Source organism: Protopterus annectens, chromosome 12.part0, assembly GCF_019279795.1.
Source record: "Protopterus annectens isolate FY-2018-M chromosome 12.part0, PAN1.0, whole genome shotgun sequence".
NCBI classification, from domain to species: Eukaryota; Metazoa; Chordata; order Ceratodontiformes; family Protopteridae; genus Protopterus; species Protopterus annectens.
This window is the reverse complement of record NC_056746.1, coordinates 365,588,140-365,612,819: the sequence shown is the minus strand read 5'-3', so window position 1 is coordinate 365,612,819 and position 24,680 is coordinate 365,588,140. Positions and strand designations below refer to the sequence as shown.

The window sequence follows — 24,680 nt, the reverse complement described above, 5'->3', positions numbered from 1 at the left end:
AGCTATACTGCTATAGCAGCCTGTAATGTTTTGTGATGTCTATATGCTCAGTGGTGTTTTTTCCTAATTTATTGTTGTATGATTCTCAGTGCTGGATCCACAATATTTGTATTTCCAATGTTGTGTTTGTCTTAAACTTGCAGCTTTTCTAATCTTCAGCTGGCCCTACATAGTTCCTTGAAGAGTGTAATTTGGCTTTAAGTAGTGACCTTGGGTCCTACTGGATGCTTCTATCATGTGGCTTCTATCATGCGGATAACTGTCCAGGTCTACTGCCATTGGTTGCGTGGTGTCAGTCCTCTTATTGTTACCATTGTTATGTGATGGTCTGCAGAATGCCACCATGGCAACCACAGCTGTGCAGCTACCATTAACAATGTACAAACACATAGCAGTCCTTCAGTTAGTGTAGTAGGACTGAGTATGTGATATGGCTGTACACAGTGGTAACGGCAGCATGCACTGTTTTTTAGCACTATGGGTGCCCCAAAACATGTGATGGTCTTAGTAACCAATTACCTGTAGATCCCCTTGCAAAGACTTGTCCCTTATGGTACTTTTGTGTTTGCGATGACAGCTGTTTTCACTGCAGACATACATATAGATGGTCAATATTCATGGTGATATCAGCCAGCAGCATCTTCCTGATGTTATGGGCATTGCTACACATGACATTTTAGGTTGCAGTGTTCATTATTAGTACTGGTAGTGACTCCCAGTCACACATGGAAGTGCAAAGAATGCCTCACTCCCCTCTGAGGAGCTAAAAACTCCATCCTCTGTACTATTTGCACATGCAGCATCACCACGTAAATGTTGCTCACTGCTGTACCCCATATACTGGCATCTACACCCAACAAACTGAAACTTCCCCATTTGTGCATCTGTACTCACCAGTTCATCTAACATACTACAGATCTTAGTTGTCTGCAGTGTTCTTACTTCATTGTTATAAGAAAAGCATTCTGAAGTTGTATTGTGCTGTCCCAGACTGCATTTGAAAGACACGCATTTAGTTACCATATGGAAACAGAAACAAACACTTTGGCCAGTCTCTAACCAACTTTACAGTGTCTTGACTTGTAACATTATAACTACAAATTATCAAATGACTATAGTACAGAAGGGTCTATGCTGAATCAGCAAATGCTTAAAAAAGTGAACGCTGATTCATCGACCCTATTTCAGTGAACGCTGAAAATCCCGAACACCCAGAACAGCAAATTTTTTCTCGGAGAAAAAATTTGCTGGGCCGGTTTCGAGAGTTTGCCATTTCCTACACTGTGGTATGGTCTCGGAGTTGGTATATTTAAGTAGGGGGCACAGCCCCCCAACATTAAATACTGTTTTAAGTTTTTTTTTTTTTGCGGAATATCGATTTTTTTCCCTGGGAAAAAAAAATCTCTGTTACGAGTGTTCGATATTTTCAGCGTTCGCTGAACTAGGGTAGATGAATAAGCGTTTGCTTATTTAGTATAGACCCATACAGAATACTAAATAAGGGCATGCGGAAGATCCTTGAAGAAAGTCATGAAATTCCATGATGAATTTGCTTTTAGAAGAAAAATCAGGGTGACTATTACATGCTAGTACAGTATCTCTCAACCTCTTAGAGCAAGAATTCTGGACAAAGCCATAAATAATGGGAGTACAAAGGCCCAAAAATAGGGACACTTTTTAAATATTGCTCTTACAAACTTAGAAAGTTGACAGACTAACAGGTTTTGCATTAGCGTGACTTTTCTGAAGGGTATAAAGTCTGAAACTCAAATGTTTACTATTATTTCTGACGTCAACTCTTAATGATTTGCCAGAAAAACGCAATTTTATGAGAAACAGACCAAAAATATGAGGCAAACAATCTGGACATTCTGTGAAAATCTGTACAGTTAAGAGCTATGTACCTTCCAGAGGTGCAGTGACTATCAGCATTTAAAGCACATCTGCCATCCTCTTGTGGTGTGCTATTATGTTTAGAAAACAAAATGTAAAGGTTTTTTATCATAGCAAATAAACAAGGCACTAGTAAAAAGAAAGTTAGAAATGTTAAACAGATATAAACATAGACTATTAAAGTAGAATGATGAAATGAACAATATTCTTTCATGATGACACACCATGCATAGCAGTTTGTCATAAGAGACAGACCTCTCAACCTGTAGCAAGAATTCTGGGCAGAGACAAAAATACTGTGTGTATGTTGGAGGGCACAGACTCAAAACAGGGACAATTTTTAAATACTTCCCTTATAAATGTAGAAAGTTGATTGAATAATAGGTTTTGTACTGGCATTATTTAGTGAACTCAGTTGTCAACGACCTGCCAGAAAAACACATTTTTTATGAGGAACAAGCAAAAAGTTTTGAGACAAAAATTATGGCATTCATTGAAAATATGGACAGCTGAGAGGTATGATGGGGTAAAACCTCTACATAAAGCAAAGGATGGATAGCAAAAACTCTTGAAAATACTCTGTGAATTGCAGTTCTGTGTATCAGTCTATTTAAATTAAGTTCATCTGATGGTATACTGTCCTAAAACTTTGGATTGTGGGAATACTTTGCTAGCATAATTATTGATTTCACTACAAAAGTATTCAACACTTTGGCTGATCACAGCAAGGGGAAAACTCCCTAGTAATTATCAGACTTGGGTGGTACCTTGTAAAGCCAAGCAGTTGTCCTGTTGAACAGATTGCTTTGTATTGCAAATGGAGTGGCTATAAAGTTGCTGCCCTGTAATCACAGAATGGTAGATGATCTTTGTGTAAACAGCATAACCAGAAGTGAAGTCTTGTCAAACTGTCATACTTAATGCAACTTCTGTTAGAGACATCTGTCCTTCATGAAGGAAGTCAAATCATTGTATATTATTGCTACTACTTTATGTGCAATGTCAACTCAATGGCAACATTATTATGAGTCCTATAGTTCATTACTCATTGCACAACCTTGCCTCTCCCATTCACTGCAAAGTACTTTTATTTATTTTTCATTTGATGACTGGGTGTGCAGACTGGTCCATGGATCATTTTCAGTCATCACCCCGGCCACATATACAGTACAAATAGCATGTGTATTAGGTAACACTGTAAAGACAATGTTTACGCAAAGCTTATTTTTCTACTGAGGTGACAAATATATAAATAACTGCGTATATAGTTTGGTAGTAACATATAACCATTTTGTAACAATTTTAAAGACCATATGTATGTGCAAACTTATTGTGCTGGCTTGCAGTACATGAGCAAGTCAGTCTGTCAGCTTAGTACTTCTGACAGCACTTGTAAAAAAAAGAAGTTATGTACTTACCATAACATTCCATGTTTGTAGTCCATCTCGCCCACATTCTTGCTGGATGGGTTCGGAGCCGATATTCGGCTCCGTGCTTGTTGTTTGTTTGCTTGTTATTTCCCTGGAAGCTAATTCCACCTAATACGCAACTTCTCAGCGCTTCTGTGGATCACTAGTGATATCTGCATTGCTTACTGTACTTATTTCCTTGTTTCACTTGAAAGTAAGTTACTGTTTGTCGTTTTTGCATTTAGTTACTTGTAACACATTGCACTCAAGTTACCTGGCACTTGCTCACTAAAGCAATTATATAAGTCAGCACTAAAAATTAAAAGCACTACACCCTCACTCCCCACTGGCCCTTGTTTTCAATTAAGGATTTCCCAATATTATTCTAGCATGTCCAAAGGTCAGTTGTCAATCTCCTCTCCGGTCCAGCTGGTGAATCTGGGAATCTTGAGGCAATGTTATAACTGCCTCATGTACACAGACAACCCTCTCCTCCTCCCACATAACTCAAATACTTGCGAGATGCAGCTATTTAGCCAAACTGGAGGCTGAGCTCTCTCAACTCAGGACTGGCAAGACCAGACAGGAGGAGAAGGCAACTACACACACCACAAAACCAGCCTCACATAATGCTACCACTCCACTGAATCAAACACATAAACACACAAAGACATACTCGGAGGCTCTGAGTAAAAATTTACCTAAACAGCAGAGGCCTCCAAAGCAGACACCCAAACAACTGCTACCTTAAGACACCCCACAAGCAACACATAAACCACAAAAGCAGTGTGCAAAGCAGTCACAGCCCTTAAGGCCAAATACAACACCAAACATACTTGTCATAGGTGACTCCATAGTCAGACACACTGACGTCCCACTCACCAGGCTGAACAAGGAGAGGGTCACAGTAAGCTGCCTATCGGGCTAGAATCCGCCACATAACACAAGCACTTTCGGGTCACTCCACGGCAAGTACAAATATGACACAGTCATTGTCCATGCTGGTGTGAACGACCTGAGACGCACCTCCCTGGACTACATGAAAAGAGACATAGAGGAGCTCTCTGATTATGTAGCCCAGGCAGGTATGACCCTAACCCTGAGCAGTATCCTTCCTTCACCAAGAATGATGCCACAATATAGAGACAAGATGATCAGCTTTAACAATTGGCTTAATGTCTGGTGTCATTCAAAGGGGATCCAGTGTCTGTCTGCCTGGGATGACATGCTTGACAAGCCACACTGCTTCGCAAGGGACGGCTTGCACCTGTCACCCCTGGGATTCCGGATATTGGCTAAGGCTCTTGCCACCCCCATAGTGCCTTTTTTAGGCAAGGCTCAAATTCTAAACCTACCACCCTAGAAAACAAAAATGGGAAGAAACTGAGGGTAATGCTGCTCAATGCCAGAAGTCTAAATCTCAAAATGCACGCACTCGAGGCCCTTCTCAGTATGGAGAACATTGATGTCTGTGCTGTAACTGAAACCTGGTTCAAGGCTCCTGAGAGCAGCCCGGCACTATTAGGTTTTACCTCATATCATGCGTTTCCGCCCCAACACCCGGACCACACCACAAAAGGAGGTGTATCCATATTCATAAAGGATACCCACACCTCCAGGTTGGTGGCAACGCACGAAGCTTCGGAAACCATCCAGGTGCAACTAACCATAGGCAAAACTGCTCTACAAATTGTAGCATGCTACAGGCCACCCTCTCAAACTCAGGAACCCCACACAGCCTTCCTGAAGACACTGGAGGGTATAAATGTATCTCCAAACACCATCATATTGGGTGACTTCAACTACCCGAATATAGACTGGGAACATTACTCAAGCCCTAACTTTCTAGCCCACAGTTCCTGGAGTTCATAAATTCAAATGCCATGGAACAGCTAGTCACTGTTCCCACGAGAGGAGAAAATATACTAGATCTCATTGTCACAAACATGGGGACAAAATGCTCCACACCGGAAGTATATCCCTCATTGGTGAGATCTGATCATAAACTAATCTCACTGGAAATCCACATCCCGCCCCCACCCCAAACAAAAAAGACCATAGTGAAGAACTTCTCTAAAGCAAACTTCACACTACTCAAGACTGGTGTAGTATCCTTCAAGGCCCCTGAGCCAGAGGAAACCACCACCCAAGCTGCGGAAACCCTTACAAATGCCTTCTATGAACACCTCCAGGACTGCATGGATCAGGCAATCCCAAATAAAACCAAGACTCTTTCCACAAAGGGCAAACGTCCAGTCTGGTGGACCCCAGCCATTAACAAACTTTACAATAAGAGGAGAAAGCTATTACATGATAGAACAAAATCCATAAAAGGGAAGTCACCCTGATCATTATTAGTAAAAAATACGAGCACTCATAAAATCAACTAAGGCCAATTTTGAGAGAAAAATTGCCATGGATTCAAAGGACAATCATAAGGCCTTTTTCAGCTATGTTAGGAACCTGGGTGGAAACTCCCAGATATGCTCAGAATTAGTCCAAAATGATACAAAAATCACTGAACCCACAGACATTGCCAACATACTGGCAGACAGGTTCAGTGCAAACTTCACCCCCCTCCCCGTAAAGGAGAGATAACTATCCCAGCCGAGTGTAGCCTCCCGGACATCTCAAATGCGCAGGTGAAAGCTGCTCTCTAAAGCTAAAAACACAGCATCAATGGGACCGGATGGTGTCCCCGGCTGTGTGCTACATGAGCTAAATGAGGAATTAACCCGCACATAAGGCAGCTGTTTAATCTCAGCCTTACCACAGGATACGTGCCCAAGGAGTGGCGACGGCAACTGTGGTCCCACTCCACAAAGGCGGCGCCTCTATGGACCCTGGTAATTACCGCCCCATAAGCTTAACAAGTCTAGTCTGCAAAGCTATGGAGAGGATCATAATGGAGCTCATAAACAAAGATATAGGACTTGCAGACATTGGACCCGACCCAGTTTGGCTTTGTCAAGGGAAGATCATGCCTTTTGAACTTGGTCGACTTCTTGAAACAGTCACCAAGGCCATTGATGAGGGAAAGGCAGTCCATACAGCCTACCTTGACCTTGCAAAGGCTTTCGACACAATACCCCACTCGGGTATTGTAGAAAAACTTACCAGCTTAAATGTAAACCCATATGTCACAAGATGGGTTGCAAACTGGCTTAAGGACAGAACCCACAGGGTTAGAGTTGCTGGCGCTGTGTCAGACTCCAAGCCGGTTACAAGTGGTGTCCCACAGGGCTCGGTCCTTGGCCCCCTATTGTTTGGCATCTACTTCTCAGAAGTACAGGCCAGCATGGGAGGACTTTGGCTGACAAAGTTTGCTGACGACTGCAATCTGGGTCCCATAGTGGAAAGTGCATCGGACACGGATATCCTTCAGAAGGGACTCACGGAAACAGATAGCTGGTGCCAGAGCCATGGCCTGAAGTTAAACGCCAAAAAATGTACAGTCATACCCTTCGGGAAAAACAAGGTAACCCCAAGCTACCATATAGGTGGCAATCCACTAAGCACAGAAGAGGTTATCAGGGACCTGGGGACCCAGGTTGACAGTGGCCTTTCTTTTGACACTCACATTGCTAAAGTGGTTAGAAAGACCTTCTACATTGCCCACCTGATCATGAAGGGATTCACATCCAGATCTAGTGAGGTCATTGTTCCCCTGTACTCTTCACTTATCAGACCAATGATCGAGTACAATGCCCCATTCGGGATGTATCTCACCAGACATCTGCAGCAATTGGAGAGACCCCAAAAGTTCCTCACCAAAAGGATAAAGGGACTCCAAAATCTGTCATATGCTGCCAGATTGAAGAAACTCCAGCTCTATTCAGTCGCATACCGCCTGCTCAGAGGTGACCTTGTGCCTGACATACAAGGCCATGTCCAATCCGAATTAATGGACATGCGCCACCTCAAAAATCCAAATCCACCAAAACCACTAGAGCAAGCGACTTAAACCTTAGCACGGATATAAATAGGACGTGCTGGAGGGATAGATTTATCACTCAGAGACTCCCTATGCTGTGGAATAAAATCCCGGTCCATGTGAGGCAGAGCACCTCGCTGACTCTGTTCAAGAGAAATCTAGACCTGTGGATGGGAGATCGTAGGTTTACCCCGGGAATCATCTCTGTGTCACTGCTGGACAGAGGCACAACAAACTAATGGGCACAGTATTTTTTCATATAAGGGGTGGCGTAAGCCACAAAAATTTGGGCTAGGCTTATAAATGCCTTAGGGCAGATAGCCTAGTATAAACCTATGAACCTATGAACCTAATACTAAAGCTCGAGAGCTTTTACTGCCTCGAGGCTAACCCCTATCCCATAGTGCCTCACGGCAATTCCCCAGATCTTGTTTGCAAGAAAGCAATAAGTACATAACAGGTATGAAATATCAGAGCTGTATACATACAGACAAAACATTTTGTAATATAATCCATGCCAGGTGGACAACAACTAAAAACCAGGTCAAACAGCACCAGCACCAGTATAGTCCACCAGATTCCTCCAGAAACAGGAAGGGGTTGGTGGGAGGGACGCAAGAATGTAGGCAAGATGGACTACAACCATGGAACGTTATGGTAAGTACATAACTTCTTTATGTTATGTGGTCCTATCTCACCGTAATTCTTGTTGGATGGGACAGCGTCTCTAGCACCCTTATCCTGGGTGGCTCAAGCGAAGAGACTCTTCAGCACAGTGGACCCAAAGGATGACCTGTCCCAGGAGGCCAAATCCAATTTGTAATGAGTGACAAAAGTATGTGGTCTTGCCCAAGTAGCTGCTGCGCAAATAGTATCAATTGGGAGCCTAGATCTAAAAGCATATGAAGTAGATACAGCTCTAGTAGAATGGCGTTTGACTTTGTTGGCTAATTGTTTGCCAGCAGTTTGATATGCAAAGAAAATGCAATCCCAAAGCCATTTTGAAAGAGTAACCTTGGAAACAGGCAAGTCCTTATTCTTGTCAGAAAAGGAAACAAATAATTGATCTGATTTTCTGAATTCTTTAGTGTGTAAATAAAATCTGAGAATTCTGTGAATGTCTAACTGGTGTAGTCTATACTCAGATTTATTAGAGTGGTTCAGAAAAAACACTGGTAGCTCAATAGTAGTGCTCAGACTATGCTGTGAGCATACCTTGGGAAGAAAGGAAGGTTTTGTCCTGAGTGAGACTCTATCCTTGTGAAAAAATAATGTAAGGAGGTTGAATAGTAAGAACTTGCAGTTCTGAGACTCTCCTAGCAAATGTTATGGCTACTAAGAATAGTGTTTTCCACGACAACAATTTCAGGTCTGATGAAGAGTAGGGCTCAAAGGGTGCAGACTTTAAAGATGAGAGGACTAAGTTTAAGTCCCAGGGTTCTAATGGCTGTTTGACTGGAGGCCTGAGAAGAACTCCTTTTAAGAAGGTTTTGCACAAGGAGTGTAACATGATTGGATTTCCCATGAAGCCAAAATGGAAATTGGAAATGGCAGCTAATTGAACTCTGACTGTAGTGGCTGCAGCTCCTTCATGAAAAATTGACACTAGGAAGGCTAGAATAGATTCTATAGGAGCCATATATGGATCTAAGCCTTGGTTCATAGCCCAAATAGAAATCCTTTTCCATTTGCTGGAGTATAGTTTCTGAGTGGAAGGTTTATGGGATGAGATCAGAATGTGTTTGACAGAAGGAGATAGGGGAATACACCTGGCTATTAGTGGAACTGGAGCAGCCATGCTGTCAATTTGAGGGTACAGATGGTGGGATGGAACTGCCCTGATTGATGAATCAGGAGGTCTGGTGATGGGTCCAGACTCCATGGTTCAGCCAAAATGTAGGGCCACAGGAAGGGAAACCATACTTGTCGAGGCCAGTAAGGAGCAATAAGGATCAAGGAACTCCTCAACTGTTTTGCTTTCTGTATTACCTTTGGGATGAGAGGAAAAGGTGGAAAGGCATAAAGAAGTCCCGTGGGCCAATCATGGACTAGAGCATCCCTGAGTGACATCCCCTGATGGGGAATGAGGGCAAAGTAGCTGCTGCATTTGGTGTTCAGGTGAGTGGCAAATAGGTCGCAGCAAGGCTGGCCCCATCTGTGAAAGATCTCTTTCACAACTTCTGGATTCAGGGACCACTCGTGAGGCATCAGAATTGCTCGGCTGAGTTTGTCTGCTATTACAGTGGATTTCCCCAGGATGTGCATTGCTACCAGAAAGCATTGAGTGTCCATCGCCCATTTCCAAACTATTAAGGCTTCTCGGCAAAGCGGGTAAGATTGGTTCCCCCTTGCTTGTTTATGTACGACACGACAGACATGTTGTCTGACTGGATCGTAATTGTCCCAGTGGGAAGGGAGCTGTGAAGTGCTTGCAACGCATACAGCACCGCTCTTAGCTCCAGAACATTGATGTGCAAGTGGTTCTCATGGTTCTGCCAAGTACCTTGGACTGTCATTCCCAGATAATGCCCCCCACCTTATCTGAGAAGCGTCCGTGGTCAAAACTGCTTTCTCTTGGGAAGGAACAAGTGGACGACCTAGGAGAAGTTGTTGTGTGTGCAACCACCATGTCAGATTCTTCTTGCAGGTGTTTGTTATAAAAATCTGATGAGACAATGGAAGGTCTTGCATTGACCATTGGGCAAATAACAGCCACTGAAGTATCCTCATGCATAGATGGGCTAGAGGAACTAAAAGGATGGAGGAAGCCATAGTTCCTAGGACTTGAAGGACTACCCTGGTCTGAACTTTTTGCTTGTTTAGCAAGGATCTGATTTGACTGCATAGAGACTCTACTCTTTCTGGTGTTCGTCTTGTTGACATGGTGGTTATGTCTATTTCTGAGCCTAAGAATACAATGTGCTGTGAAGGAGATAAGGCTGACTTTTTTAGGTTTACTGTGATGCCTAGACCAGCGCACAAGGATAGAGTCCCGTCCCTGGTTCTGATGAGTTGATGCTTGGTGGTAGCAGTAAGGAGTCAGTCATCTAGGTACGGAAACACCTGGAATCTTTGATGTCTCATGTGAGCTGTAACCACTGTCATGCATTTGGTGAACACTCTGGGGGCTGTAGTGAGACCAAAGGGCAGTGTTCTGAAATGAAAATGACTGGCTCCCAGCCAGAAGCTTAAGTGTCTCCTGCAGCACCTGTCCATTTTGATGTGGTAGTATGCATCCAGAAGATCTATTGAGCACATCCAATTGTCTTTCCCGATAAAGGGAAATATCAACTGCAGAGTGATCATTCGGAACTTCGATTTCTTTACGGACTTGTTGAGCCTGCTGAGATCTAGAATTGATCTCCAGTCCCCTGTCTTTTTTGGAACTAAAAAGAATCGAGAGTAAATTCTGGATCCCATTTGCTCTGCGGGAACTTCTTGGATGACTCTTTTTTGCAGCAATGAGATGACCTCTGATGTTGCACAGTCTAGCTGAATGGGTGGTACGTTTGGTAGAGACTGGTTTGTTGGGGGTTCGGAAACAAAGGGGATCAGATAATCTCTGGATATTATGGTGAGTACCCAACGATCTTGTGAAATGCTTAGCCAAGCGCTTGGGTACAGCGATAGATGACCCCCGACTGCCTCCAGAGATAGACAGTCAGGCAACCCCTTAGGGGCGATGGAAGGTTTCTCTGTCTCCCTGAAGTTGTGGAACTTCTCTGCCGTGAGGGCAGTGTCTTCCATTATATCCTCCCCCTCTGCCTCTAGGGGAGGGTTGACCTTGTGCCTGAGGGAAACCTTTTTGGGATTTACGGAACCACATTTTCCTTCCCGTATTACCCTTGGGATAGGGTCTAGATGGCAGGGAGAAATGGACTCTGATGGCAGATAAGGTTTTCCCTCCCTGCTCACACCTGGTCAAAGTCTCTTTCACCTGGGGTCCAAAAAGAGATGAACCATCAAAGGGGATGTTAGTGAAGGAAGACTTGAAGAATTCCGTGAAATTACAAAGATGCATCCAAGAATGTCTCCTGAGGGATATTCCTGCTGTGGCTGCCCTACTCGCTCCATCTGCTGCATACGATATCAGCCTCATGGAGGAGTTAGCTATCCAAGTAATGATGGAGAGCTGCACAGAAACCTTATCCATGGAACCTGGAGCTACTCAACCCTGCAGTGTATCTCCTAACTCCTTCAGGAGATCCCTCTGAAGATGAGTAAAATGGGTAAAGTAATTCAGCGATCTTAATGTAAATGCCGCTGAAGAGAAGGTACACTTCCCATATCTATCCATTGTCCTGGGCTCCTTGTTAGGAGGATGGATATTAGAAGATGTTTCAGATAACTTAGCATCAACAGGAACTCTTTTTCTAAGGAAAGACTTATCCTCAGGTGCTGTCATAAATTTATTTGGCTTCCTTGGGCCGGGGACCACTGAGTCTGGGGAGGTCCAGGCTTTCCACGATATGACCCCACAAGAGTTGATCATAAGGCAGTGCCACCCAGGAGGTGGAAGGTCAGGAACCAAAGGCCTCAAGATACACTGATTCATCCTCAGTAGGGTTAGAGGTCTTCCAATCACCCCTCTGTCTAAGGATTTCTAGGATGTCAGAAAAGGAGACATCCTCAGAGGGGGATCTAGGGGACCCTTCTAATTCCTCTAAATCAGTATCAGAAGTGACAGACTCAGGGGAGTCAACATGCTTCCCTCTTACATACTCTCTTCCGAGGGAGCTCAACAGTGGGATAATCTGGGGGGTCTCGGAAGAGGGGACACCTCCAATGGAGGCTGCTTGGGCCTCTGGTTTCCTATGCTGTGGAGGTGGCAGGGGGGGGAGAGGTTGCTGCTTGCTGCTGGTGGGACACAGGTTCCAAAGGTATAGCTTTAGCAGAAGATAAAGCCTTCTCTATAGCTTTGTAAGCCTTTCCTCCCCACTCTGAAGAAGACCTCCGCTCTGAGGAGATGGATGGTCAGCTCCTAGAAAGGGGGAACGGCTCCGAAGCAGAAGTGGGAGCCAAGCTGAGTCGAGCCAAGGCACCAAGAGGAAGGGTCGGTTCTGAAGAAAAACCAGGGTGACTGTCCCCCTTGTTGTCGACTCGAGAGCGTCAGCTCCCAGACCTCTCAGCTCCAGACTGAGCCACCGAGGATAGAGCAATCAGTTCTCAGGAAGCGGGTTGGATACACAGAACTGACGGGTCCAAGCCTGAAGAACCTGAAGTAATAGGCTCTGAGAGCGAAGCAGTCGGAGGAGGAACAGAGGCAGGTAAAGGGGGGTCAGCTCTGAAGCCTTTGGGTTCGGAGGTGCCAATTTTCTTGCTAGAGCTGGATCTGAAAGCAACCTCTTCACCACCCGCTCGATGTCCTCATCTGATAGTGTCCTGGAGGATCTGATGGAGACAGAAGGAGATCTCCTCTCCAAAATAGGAGATCTCAAGGTGGGTGACACAACATCAATATCAGGTAAAATTTTTGGTACCGAAGGTTGCCTCGGCACCAAGTAGACCGACGGTGCCGATGTGGAAGAAAGTGAATTGGAGCCAGAACTCCTTGGCTCTGATGCTTTGGTCTTTTTCAACGGCTCCGAAGCTGGGGCCGAAGATTTTCATTTTGAAGACTTACGAGCTGCCTGACCGAGTTCCAGCTGTTTTTGGAAGGAACTGGTCATAAGACTCCTATCAATAAGTTTTCATTTCCTCTCATTCAAGACCCTGGTGCTAAATGCATGGCAAAAGGTACAGTGCTCTTGCAAATGAGCTTCACCTAAACAGTACGCGCAACTGGTGTGACTGTCTGTCAGAGACATTTTTTGTGAGCATCTATCACACTTTTTAAACCCCACACAAATACGGTCAAAGAATGGCGTTCGCACACCAACTGGACCAACAAGCAAATAAATAAATTATAAATAAATTTAAATTAATTATTTGGCACCAAAAATTCAGCCAAATTTAAAGCTATAGCAGATAAAATCTTTACTATTCGTATATCTAAACATTAAAAAATAAAATATAAAATTCAACATGAATCATTTCCTACACTTATTAGCTGCTAGTAGTTAGATAAAAACCTACAAATTATTAATCAAGCATAATTAAGCAGCGGCTTAATGGAAATAAAGTCGTTCAACCCACGGGGGGTAGAGGCATCAGTAAATAATTGCCACCACATTTCCTTATAAGATAAATATCCTTTATAATTTCCCCCTCTTGGGTCCAACTTAATAATATCCAATATAGAAAATAGAAAATAAAAAATAATGGCTGTCTCCCGCCACTTTAATATGTCTGTATAAAGCTTTCTTTTCATCTCTCTTTTTAATACAGTACATATGATCATAGATATGCTTGTTTAACTGTCTTTCGGTCTTTCCAATATAGAAAGCCGAACATATACCACACAAAGCTAAATATACTAAAACTTTAGATCTACAATTCCCCTGTCGAAACTTGATGTTAGAGCTATTAATAATTAATTTAAATGTCAACTGTTTCATTCATTGAATTTAGTTCTGAAGAAGCCCGTATTGTAAACGGGTGAAAGCGCTTAACTCTCAGTATGTTGTCAGCCGTTTTTTAAACTCTCAGTATGTTGTCAGCCATTTTTTACTTTTGTCTTCATTAAATGTTGGATTATTTTAAACGGTCTTCTTGAACTGTCATTTTATAACTGCAAGGTTGGAGTTTCGGCATCTCTAGACAGCATAGCGGTTGGCGTAAGCTTTATTTATTTACTTTTTAAACCCCGAAGGATGATGATCCTTATGCTCTCTATCCTTTTCTTTAGACATATTGACAAACTATAAACTAGCTAGACAGCAACGATAACAAGTACTAACTACTGACGAAGGATAGTAAAAAGAGAGGAGTTATATAACTTTTTTTTTTTTTTTATATGACACACACTCAGGAAGGAAAGGCCCTCTAACTTAAATGGGCACTATGGCCCTCTAACTTAAACGGGCCATACAATCCTAGGGGGAAGAATAGGGGTCAGAAACTCTCAATAACAGTCACACAAGAGATAAAGTATTAAAGACTGTAAAAAGGATAGTGAAAGTCAAGAAAAAAGACTAAATTTAGTAAATAAACTGTTACTTAGCCAACGAACCAGTAAGACACAACCTTGAAGCTTTCGCGGCAAAGGAGATCTGGGGATTTGCCCTGAGACACCATGGGATAGGGATTAGGCTCGAGCCAGTAAAAGCTCTTGAGCTTTAGTATCAGCCGAGTCGGAGCTGAATATCAGCTCCGAACCCATCCAGCAAGAATTACGGTACGGCAAGATAGGACTACATAACATCAAAGTAATAAACAAAGTAATATTTAAATATTTTTTTTTTACCAAGGACAACATGTAGATTATTTCCCCATAATCATAAATGACACAAGAATGTTTTGGTTCATTGCCGATAGAGATAACGATAAAAAGGATTTATTTCCTGCAATCATTTTAAAATGATGTACATTACTTCCTGTGATCAAAAAACAAAACAAGAATGTTTCTTCTCATCTCAGGCAAAATCAGTTACATTTGTTTGTTAGGTGTATTCACAATGTGCTTTGGAAAACAATGCAAGTGTTTTTTCTATCAAGAGCAAAATGTGGTATGTTACTCCATGTGATCAATTTATTTTTCTTTGAAGCATATAAAATAATTTGCAATTGTTTTCTATCAATTCAGACTGTGATTGACTGAATGTAGTGCAATATTTTATCAATGCCCAAAAGCTGTATATTGCTATTCTATGTCAATTCTTAACCACACATCTTTAATCAGTAATGTGATGGTACAGTTTCAGCACAAGCCACCATTCAGCACTGGCAAATGCTTATTTTTGTACTGAGTGGGTAGACATTCAATGACTAGTAAAGTATGTGCATATAGTTACATAATGGCAGATCTCACTGGAGCAAATAAGCATTAGAGAACCTATGGCGACTTTAAAGTGAGCTTCAAAGAGATTAACATTCAGGTATTAATGTATTTACATATACTATTACCCTCTGCTTTACTGAAGTATAGCACTAAAAAATACTTCAGAGCATTGCAGGATGACAAATTCCAAATTTCTGGGATTTTCAGCTCTTGAAAATTGTATCCTTTTTCTTACACAGTACTTTATTGTATCATAACATTTTTTTTATATTTATTTATTTTTTTTTGTTTCAACTTGCAATTTCGTATCTGTGGCACTGTTTCTTAGGCTAGAACGTCAACAAATCCAAAAAGAAGAGTGGAGAGCGGATGTTGTTGCCTCAAACCACTGTTTTATTCAAACCACGTTGAACTCAAATATAAAGCGTAAAACACGCTACACTAAAACATTAACGCTCTTAACACACGCGTTTTCGTCTACAGAATCAGACTTCCATAAAGATAACACATCCCTTTTATACCCTGACTAATAAATCAATTAGTGTCCATAAATTAAAATATTTGTTAATACGGATTTTCCAACTTACATATACATTTATATATCTATTCAAAAAATAATAATAATGTCACTTCCCTAACCCCTGTAAAAATACAATTCTTACATTATATGTATTATAAGTTACCCTTCTAAAACAATTTTATTACTATGCATATATAAAAAAATAATGGTTAAATTACATGTAGGATAGAAAATATGATGTTAAGCTGCCCTCTGGTGGAAATTCATATTATTGAACATAAAACTTTCAGATAAAATCTTTTAAATAGTGTATTAAAATATCATTCAGCAGTTTAAAATTGATAAACATAATAATAATAAAATATATATAAATATATAAATAAAGTGCCTCTGATAATAATCTATTTAAATGCAGTTTGTATTATAATTTAGCTGCCCTTAATTTCAAAATAGGTGTAATACTTGTGTATTCATTCAAACCTGGTGAATTGTATGCCTCCAGTGTTACCTGCCGCCAGAGCTCCCTATATTCAATTTTCTCTTCCCAGGGGCATCCTCTTATATCTCTCTGTGTATGTTCTAGCACCATAAATCTAAAATTGGCTCCTGTGCATTCTTTGGTATGCTTAAACAAAGCATTTGTATCCTTACCATTCTTAATATCATTAAAATGTTCGTATATCCTTCTTTTTAATTTTCTTTCTGTTTTTCCTATATAAAAATGAGTTACAAATCACACAGGTAGCAATATAAATTAGTCCCATGGAATCACAATTGTAATAATTCTTATTGTAAATAATCCACCTATCTCTATATAAAATCTATCTGAATTCAAAATATAAGGGCATTGAGAGCATCTACCACACGTGTAGGTACCCATCTTTTTTGCATTCTGTGTGGTCATAGTATTCCTACTTTCTAAAATATTTCAGATACTTTGGCCGTTTTTATATACTATTTTTGCTGAAATTCCTTCTAATTTGTCTATATCTGTAATGTTAATGAACCTATCCCATTCCTTGGAAAATATCCTTCTAATATTGTTATTAAGCGCATTGTATTCTAGAGTCAGTGCTAGCTGAAAATCCACTTCACTTCTCTCTTGATCTTTTGTTTGCTCTGTTTCAAAATTAATTACCTTCACAATAGGGGTATATCTATCACTCCTTCCCCTTTCTATTTCCTGCCTTACTTCTTTAACAAGCTTAGTGGGGTATCCCCTATCCACAAACATTTTCTCTAAAAGTTCACATTCTTTAAAAAAATCATCCTGGGAACTCGTCATTCGACTACCTCTCACAAATTGTCCTTTAATAATGTTCCTCTTACAATGCAGGGGATGTGCACTATCATAGTGTAAATAGGTGTTACAATATGTAGGTTTTCTATATACTTTAGTCTCTAAACCATTCCCCTGCTTATAAATTTCCAGATCTAGGTATTGTAGGCTTTTATCGGATACTAAATAGGTAAATTTCAAAAACTCAGTAGTTTTATTTACGTAAACCATAAACTCCTTGAATTTCTCATATCCACCAGTCCAAAATAGGACTATGTCGTCCAAAAATCTGCGATAAAGTACCCAATGGGAGCTGAACTGTGAATTTAATGCATATTTCTCTTCCCATTCAGCTAATACTAGGTTAGCATATGTTGGGGCACAGGCAGCTCCCATGGCTACTCCTTGTGTTTGCCTAAAAAATTCCCCATTAAAATATAAAAAAAAATATTCTTTAAAACCATTTCCATTAACCAAACATTCACTTGTTTTTCATTGTTGGTTAGGTTGCCACTTTCATACACTATTTCTTCAAACATATATGTACCTTGAGTATAGGGGATGGAGGAAAATAGATCAACTATGTCTATGGTAATGAATAATATATTTTCAGAATAATTAACTCCAGAAATAACTTTTAACAAGTCCCAAGAATCTTTTAATATATGTTTTCTTTCCACCCATAGTTTTTTTACCTTAATGTCAATATATTTAGCTAGTGGATGAGTTTTAGATCCATCAGCTGAAACTATGGGTCTTAGTGGGGGGGTCAAGTTCGTTTTTATGGATTTTTGGAATTCCAAAAATTGAGGGAATTTTAGGTTTCTCTACTTTTAAAAATAAATAAGTGTCTTGGTTTATGAGTCCCTCATATAACATGTCTTTTAAATTTATATCAATTTTGTTATAAGCAATATTGATCTCATTTTTAGACACTTAGACACAAATCCGTATTAACAAATATTTTAATTCATGGACACTAATTGATTTATTGGTCAGGGTATAAAAGGGATGTGTTATCTTTATGGTTCATCTGATGAAGTCTGATTCTGTAGACGAAAACGCGTGTGTTAAGAGCGTTAATGTTTTAGTGTAGCGTGTTTTACGTTTTATGTTTGAGTTCAACGTGGTTTGAATAAAACAGTGGTTTGAAGCAACAACATCCACTCTCCACTCTTCTTTTTGGATTTGTTGACGTTCTAGGTTGGAGTTTTTTCTTACCACCACTTTTTTCAGTTTACTGTTTCTTAGGCTATTACATCCAGTATACACTGCAAAAAAAAAAAACACACACTGCTCCATGCAACCAGCAGCTTTACTGAACCACTTAAATTGTTTAGTTTTTCATTCCAAAACCGTAACTTCATCAGAACAAAAACAAGCATCACTTCCCTTCTTTATTTAATTTATTTAACATTTGTTAACCGGAAAGTCCGACTTGGAACAAAGCCAATTTTCAGCTGAGACCCGGGGAGAAAGGCTCCAGACACGTCTTTGTAATGTGGGAGGAAACTGGAGCACCTGGAGGAAACCCATATGAATGCAGGGAGAACATGATGACTCCACACAGAAGGCATCCCAGCCAAAAATCGAACCGGAGAACCGCTGCACCATTCAATATAAAATAACATTTTTAAGAACACAATAACTAACTAAATTTAATTAAATAACTAAAGTATTAGACCATCATAAAAATCCTAACTGCATAATATAAATGTTATTTAAATACATACATTTTTTTCATTAGTTCATTTATATCCCGTCTGGCCTCAAGACCAAAATACTATGAACAGATATTTTATCATTTATTCCTGGAGCCTGTACTGTATTTAATAAAATTTGCCAATTATAGTTCTCGAGAGAAGTGTCCCAACTAACTCCCTAATATTTTTAACTACCTTTTCAAGTACATAATATATGAACTTCTTAAAACTTCAACATTTTTGAGTATGAATGTCTAAAGCGTTCCTGTTATCTTTTCTCCTTAAGGCAAAGTGCTGATACATTCTGCCTTTCAATGTGTGCATAGTTTTACCTATATAAAAAGACTGCAGAAAAAGCAGCAAACACAGATTTAAGTGATGCAGAGATCCAGAAAGACAGCATAGCAGAACACACACATACAATACAGCAGGATGTTACAATAGAGATAATGATGAGAACAGCGACATTACGCATGCAGTGCAAATACCAATGAAAATGTGCAAAGGCCAGAGTATGAACATATTAAAAAGAGATGTACAAATAGACACATGATCATTGGTGAATGCAGTATCCAGTGGGGCCTACAGTACAGGTCCAGTGGTGCCGGAGTCCTTCCATGCATACACTAACATCTAGCAACATAACTACATCCTGCTTGGCAAAACAGAGTGCAGTCACAGTCAGTGGCCTGCCTTGTTTTAACATGTGATCTCTACTGGATGTTATTGCAGCACACTGAGCCACCTCCATATACTTGGTTGGTCAAGCTGGTATTGGATTCTCAGACCCACCTCAAACAGCATGGTGATCAACATCCTGTTTAACAAGAATACCACAGTTAGACTCAGTGCAAAGACTATCAGATATGAGAGGTGCATGCGAGCTCTATTTAATTGCCGGGGAAAGCTGTGGGCCTTAATCCCCCCAAAAATAACTTTGTATTTAACATTAATGCAGTTTTCAAAGTGAGAATTGTAAAGTTAGGGGGTGATATGGGGCCATGTCAACTTAAAAAGTACCTGGACATTTCAGCCATTATACTTGTTAGATGAAACACACTTATTTTCTTCTAGGAGGTTTGACTTCAATACTTCTCTATAAATTACAGACATCCATATCTGTTCTGCTTCTTCAGCCTTTTAGCAGCAAGGAAGTGTCATTCCTTCTTCTGAACTGGGTAAATCTTAAATAATGTTGAATGTGTGGAATTTTCAGAAATGGTTACTTTTAACCTGTCTAGTGGTGTTCAGTGTTTTAATATTCCAGGACAAAGGAATTTGCATAAAAAGGAAAAAGAAATAGACAACAAACCAAAGTTAACCAAGGGGCACCTTTGGAGATAAGCATAATAATTTATGAAAGCCGGAGTTAATTTCCAAATGAACATCAGAAATCATTTCATATCTGTTTCCATATCCAATAGTTAAACTTCTCTGTACTTTCAGTGCTTTCAACATAGTTGTAACCCTTTTATAAAGTGAAAAATGATAGCCCATGAAATTATGGTATGTTCTAAATAATGTTTGTACAGTTATATTTTTCATAACAATAGATACATTGCTCTTATTAATATGGCATGCTCTGACACTTACAGAACTTGGTCCAATCCAGAAATTTTCTTGTTGCACATGTTTTACATTTTCATAAATACCCTTATTTCCTAGAACCTGCAGAAAAAAGACAAAAAAAAAATATTGAGGAGTAGGGTAAGAGGACTGCGATACTATTGATATTCATACTGTATTTCTATCAGTATTATTTCTGTTTTTGTTACACAATAGTAAATAACACTGCAAAAAGCACATTACTAACTAATACACTAATAAATAGTACCATTTTGTATAAGTGCTAAAACAACAAAAACAAAAAACAGCATTATTTATTGTATGGTGTCTGGTTAAAACATGCAAAAAGGACACATGACCGTTGGTGAATGTAGTATTCAATGGGGCCTACAGTACAGGTCCGATGATGTTGGAGTTGATCAGTATTTGTGCCTTGCTAATGCTCACTGTTATGTTGTATCTGTATGTCTAGAAGTTTGTATTTCTGCATCTGTATGAGGAGTTTTCTCTTCCATAGTTGTGTGACTGTGGAGTTAAAAGTACTTAATTAAGGTTGTCTGTGAGAAGTATTTGCTGTAGATGAATTTTTAGATGTAATGTGACGTAGCTAATTGTGTTTTAGATTAAATGTGCATTAAATTAATTTTTAGATGATTTGTGATTAGATGAAAAGCATCTTAAGTAAACCATCACACACACACAGATATTATACATAGATATAATGCGTATGACTCTGTCATTTGATCTAAATACTAAATACCCAAGATCTAAACAGAAATTACAAACAAAAGTGATACAACACATGCTTCATCTAAACCCAGTATAACTAAAAAAAAATCCTCCTGTATCTCCCCCAGTTTATAAATTCCAACACAGTTGCACTACAGTGTAAAAAAGGAAAAACAGTGAAAGTGAGCCACCAGCTTTCACAATCCAACACACTGTGGTAAAGCAAACTGCAGAATTACTTATGAATCTATACGAAAATCAACACCAGTGACCACACAATAAGCTTTCCTTATCATCAGAGCTACAGGTGTTAGCATGTAGTTTAGGCTAGCATTTGATGAAGTCTTATTAGATCATTTTAGACCATTTATATTAAGATGAGGTGACTGATCATTTAAGGGAAAACTGATATTTTTATACATATGAGTGTGTGACAGTTGAAGCATCAAAACATTGAACACCTGTCACACACTCAAAACTATTAAAATCACAAAAGATATGAAAACACAACACATCAAATCACACAGATTTGAACAAAAAACAAATCTTTGTTTTGCCAGGCCCTCACCCCCTGCTAATTATATATACCATATGCTAATTGCAGATTGCAACACTGTGTGGAAAGGGCAAATTCCCCATCCCCACTATACCACAATCTCACACAGCAGAAAAGCTGGTATGTTCAATTAGCTGATTTTTAATAATTTGAAGCAGCTTTTTTGCAGTTCGACAAGTCAATTTGTTGAGGAGATTAATGGTACCCATGATATACACACATTTTTTTTTTCTTAAAATGTGACACATACTTCAGTCTATTGGGTAGTGTCCGTGCTTCCTCGGGGGATCACTTTTAGACCCAATGAAAGTATGCAGAGAAGCAGACGAGCTGCCTTTCATTTTGTAACACATTAATAGCCTTGCTACTGTCTAATGTTTAGCTTTTGGCAGGAGAGAAACAGTGGATTCATGAACATATCCAGGTATATACTACATAAGCTATGGAAATTGTAAGGCACAACATTCTACAAAGCTCAAGGGTATCTGTACCTCAGTGTCAAGTGCTGATTTCTGAACTCATTCAGCATGGCAGTTGATTTTGCAGATTTTAATACAGCCTAGTGTATCAAAAAGGGTTACAAATGAGAAAAAAGTACAATAAATAAATAGGTATGAATGTGTCTGTAAAGAAAGCAACTACATTTAGTATGATTAATGCTTATGTCACTGGGTATCCAACTAAAATACTTCACTTTAATCTTTTGTACATTGTTAGTGGGCCTTATTAATTGTACTAACACACGTTTAAAAGGTAAAATGCATTTCATAGTGCAACTGCTTGCTCAGAATGACCTAATTCCCTTCCAGTCATTTGTCAACTCATCCAGCCAGCCAAGTTGCTCACATTCATGTAATTTAATCTATGACTTTAAGATGACAGGTCTAGTGCCAAAGGCATGTCTCTGTACAGGAAAAGAAATGCTAAAATGTTTTGGATGGTTGCCAAATGTCAGCCTTTTATCCATGCTGTTGCAAAACTTAAGTAATAATGTACATTATTGTGAATTTAAACTGCTGCTGAACTGTGAAGAATTGGATCCAGGGATGTATATTTCATTCTTGACCCTGCCCCTCACAATTATTTCCCATAATGTACCCAATATCTAGGAAAGATGTAAAAGCAGAAGACTATGGCCATCACCCTGTGAGTTCAGGGAATTATCTGTTGTTCATAACTCCCTCCCTCCATCCGCTTGTTGCAAAGCAGGGTGCACTGTCTTCTGTTTCAAGCCAATGGAAATGCATACTTCTGCACAACCACAATGCTCGCCTGGAATGCTAGTGCATGGTTTAATGAGGTCACACCCTGAGTCCTTTTGTGCATGAAGCTACACTCCTCCCCCAAGATGGGTGACACATCTTTCAAACACTGTACTTCTTTCAAAGTGCAACTGTTTCAGAGTAAATTATTTTAAGCCGTGATACAGGGCAAACCACCTACTCCCACCCAGAGTGGCAGATTTGGTAGAGAAACCTTCTATTGTGTGCTTTAAAAATTAGTCTTGTTTATTTTTTAGTCTCTCTTGGTGGACTAAACCTATTCATGTTTCCTTCTCACTTAAAAATCTTAATGCTTCCATGCTCTATGTGCTGACAGCCCAACCCATTTAGCTCTTCACTATTCTCCAGCTAAACGGGCATCTGCAATTAATATCTAGTTCATATCTCTGAACCTCTTAGTACAAGAAATCTGGACAAAGCCCACAAAAATGGGGGCACAAAGGTCCAAAAATAGGAATACATTTTAAATATTGCTCTTATAAACGTAGAAAGTTGCTAGAGTAACAGAATTTGTTTTAATATGCATTTTCTGAAGGTTTGAAATCAAACTCAAATGTATGTCATTTAGTGGCTTCAGTCCTCAGATCATCCCAGTGATTTGCCAGAAAACCACAAATTTTATGAGGAACACACCCAAAATCTGGCCATTTTGTGAAAATCCGGACAGTTGAGAGGTATGAATTTTTTTTCTATGAGCCCTTTGCGTATTAGGAAATTCAAACAATTACTGTAAAGTTCCTACATTTGATGTCTAAAAATGATAGATCTTTTGACCGGGAAGTCTCACTGTGTTGGGTGAAGTTGTTTGCTTCCTCTGATCACTCTATAATCTTTAATGTATAATAATTAAAACCATTAAATCCTAGAGTAAAATTCTAAATAGAGTGCTTTTTGGTATATAAAAGAGTGAAGGTGTTGTCAACCAAAATCGAAGACAGAAGAACAAAGATCTGCAGCTGAAACTTAGACAGCCATGACTCATAGAAGGAAGGCCATAATGCTTCTTGCTCATCCGCCATTACTCATAGCATGAAGGCCATAATGCTTCTTGCTCATCCGCCATGACTCATAGCAGGAAGGCCATAATGCTTCTTGCTCATCCACTAGCGATGTGAGAAAATGATATGGCTAACATTTGGGAGGTGACGTATGGTTTTGGAAGCAATAAGAACTGAACAGTGAAACCTGATAGGATTTTATGGCATATTTGAAATGCCTGACTGTGACTGTAGTGAATGAGACAAGAGTTATTTTATGATCAGCAAATAGTTGCAGACCTACCAAATATCAAATATTCAAGACTTCATAAATGTCAGTAGAGACTGATCATGTCTAATTAACTAAATGTGTCTGTAGTTTTTCTTTGTGGAGCTTTTCTCCCCGGGCCTTTGATGAAAAAGGGCCTTTTCGGCTCAGTCAGACACCCCCGGTTAACAAATGTAAAATAAAAAATAAATAAAAACATTGAGTACAATTATTCCAAGGGGGGTTTAAAACATAGCCTGAAACTGCCATAAAAGACTGTGATCAAACAAAGCTGAAGTACAACTTTAAACTCTTGCTCTTTTGCATGTGTTTTGGACAGGTGGTGTGTTATTGTTTGAAAATCTGGATGAAGTATTAGCAAAAATAAATAAATATAACTGAATCAGATTAGTGAAGTTTAAGGTCAAGCAAGAGGAGGCAGAAAACTAATAGATAATGATGGTGCTGCAGAAACACAACATGAAATCAGTGGTGAACAAATAATAAGTGTACAGTTCCTGGACAAAGATGGCTTGAGAGGTATGATGATTCTAAAATTAATATTTGGACTAAGTGATAGGAATATTTTCAACAGTGTTTGTTTGCCAGAATGACTATCAACTGTATCACTGGAAAGGGTAAACTTTAGGATATTTGTCTGCTAAGAGATACCTTCTTATTCTA

The 24,680-nt window shown here is 39.7% G+C and overlaps 1 protein-coding gene across 7 annotated transcripts in view; it reads right to left on the bottom strand.

Moving 5' to 3' along the window:
* The window catches only part of RHBDF1 (rhomboid 5 homolog 1), a 1,247,410-nt gene that overhangs the window by 167,442 nt on the left and 1,055,288 nt on the right, over positions 1–24,680 (bottom strand). For all 7 annotated transcript variants that reach the window (XM_044089448.1, XM_044089447.1, XM_044089451.1 and 4 more), the window contains one exon: positions 20,211–20,285. In XM_044089448.1, coding sequence (XP_043945383.1) covers positions 20,211–20,285 — 75 coding nt within the window. The remainder of the gene's footprint in view (positions 1–20,210; positions 20,286–24,680) is intronic.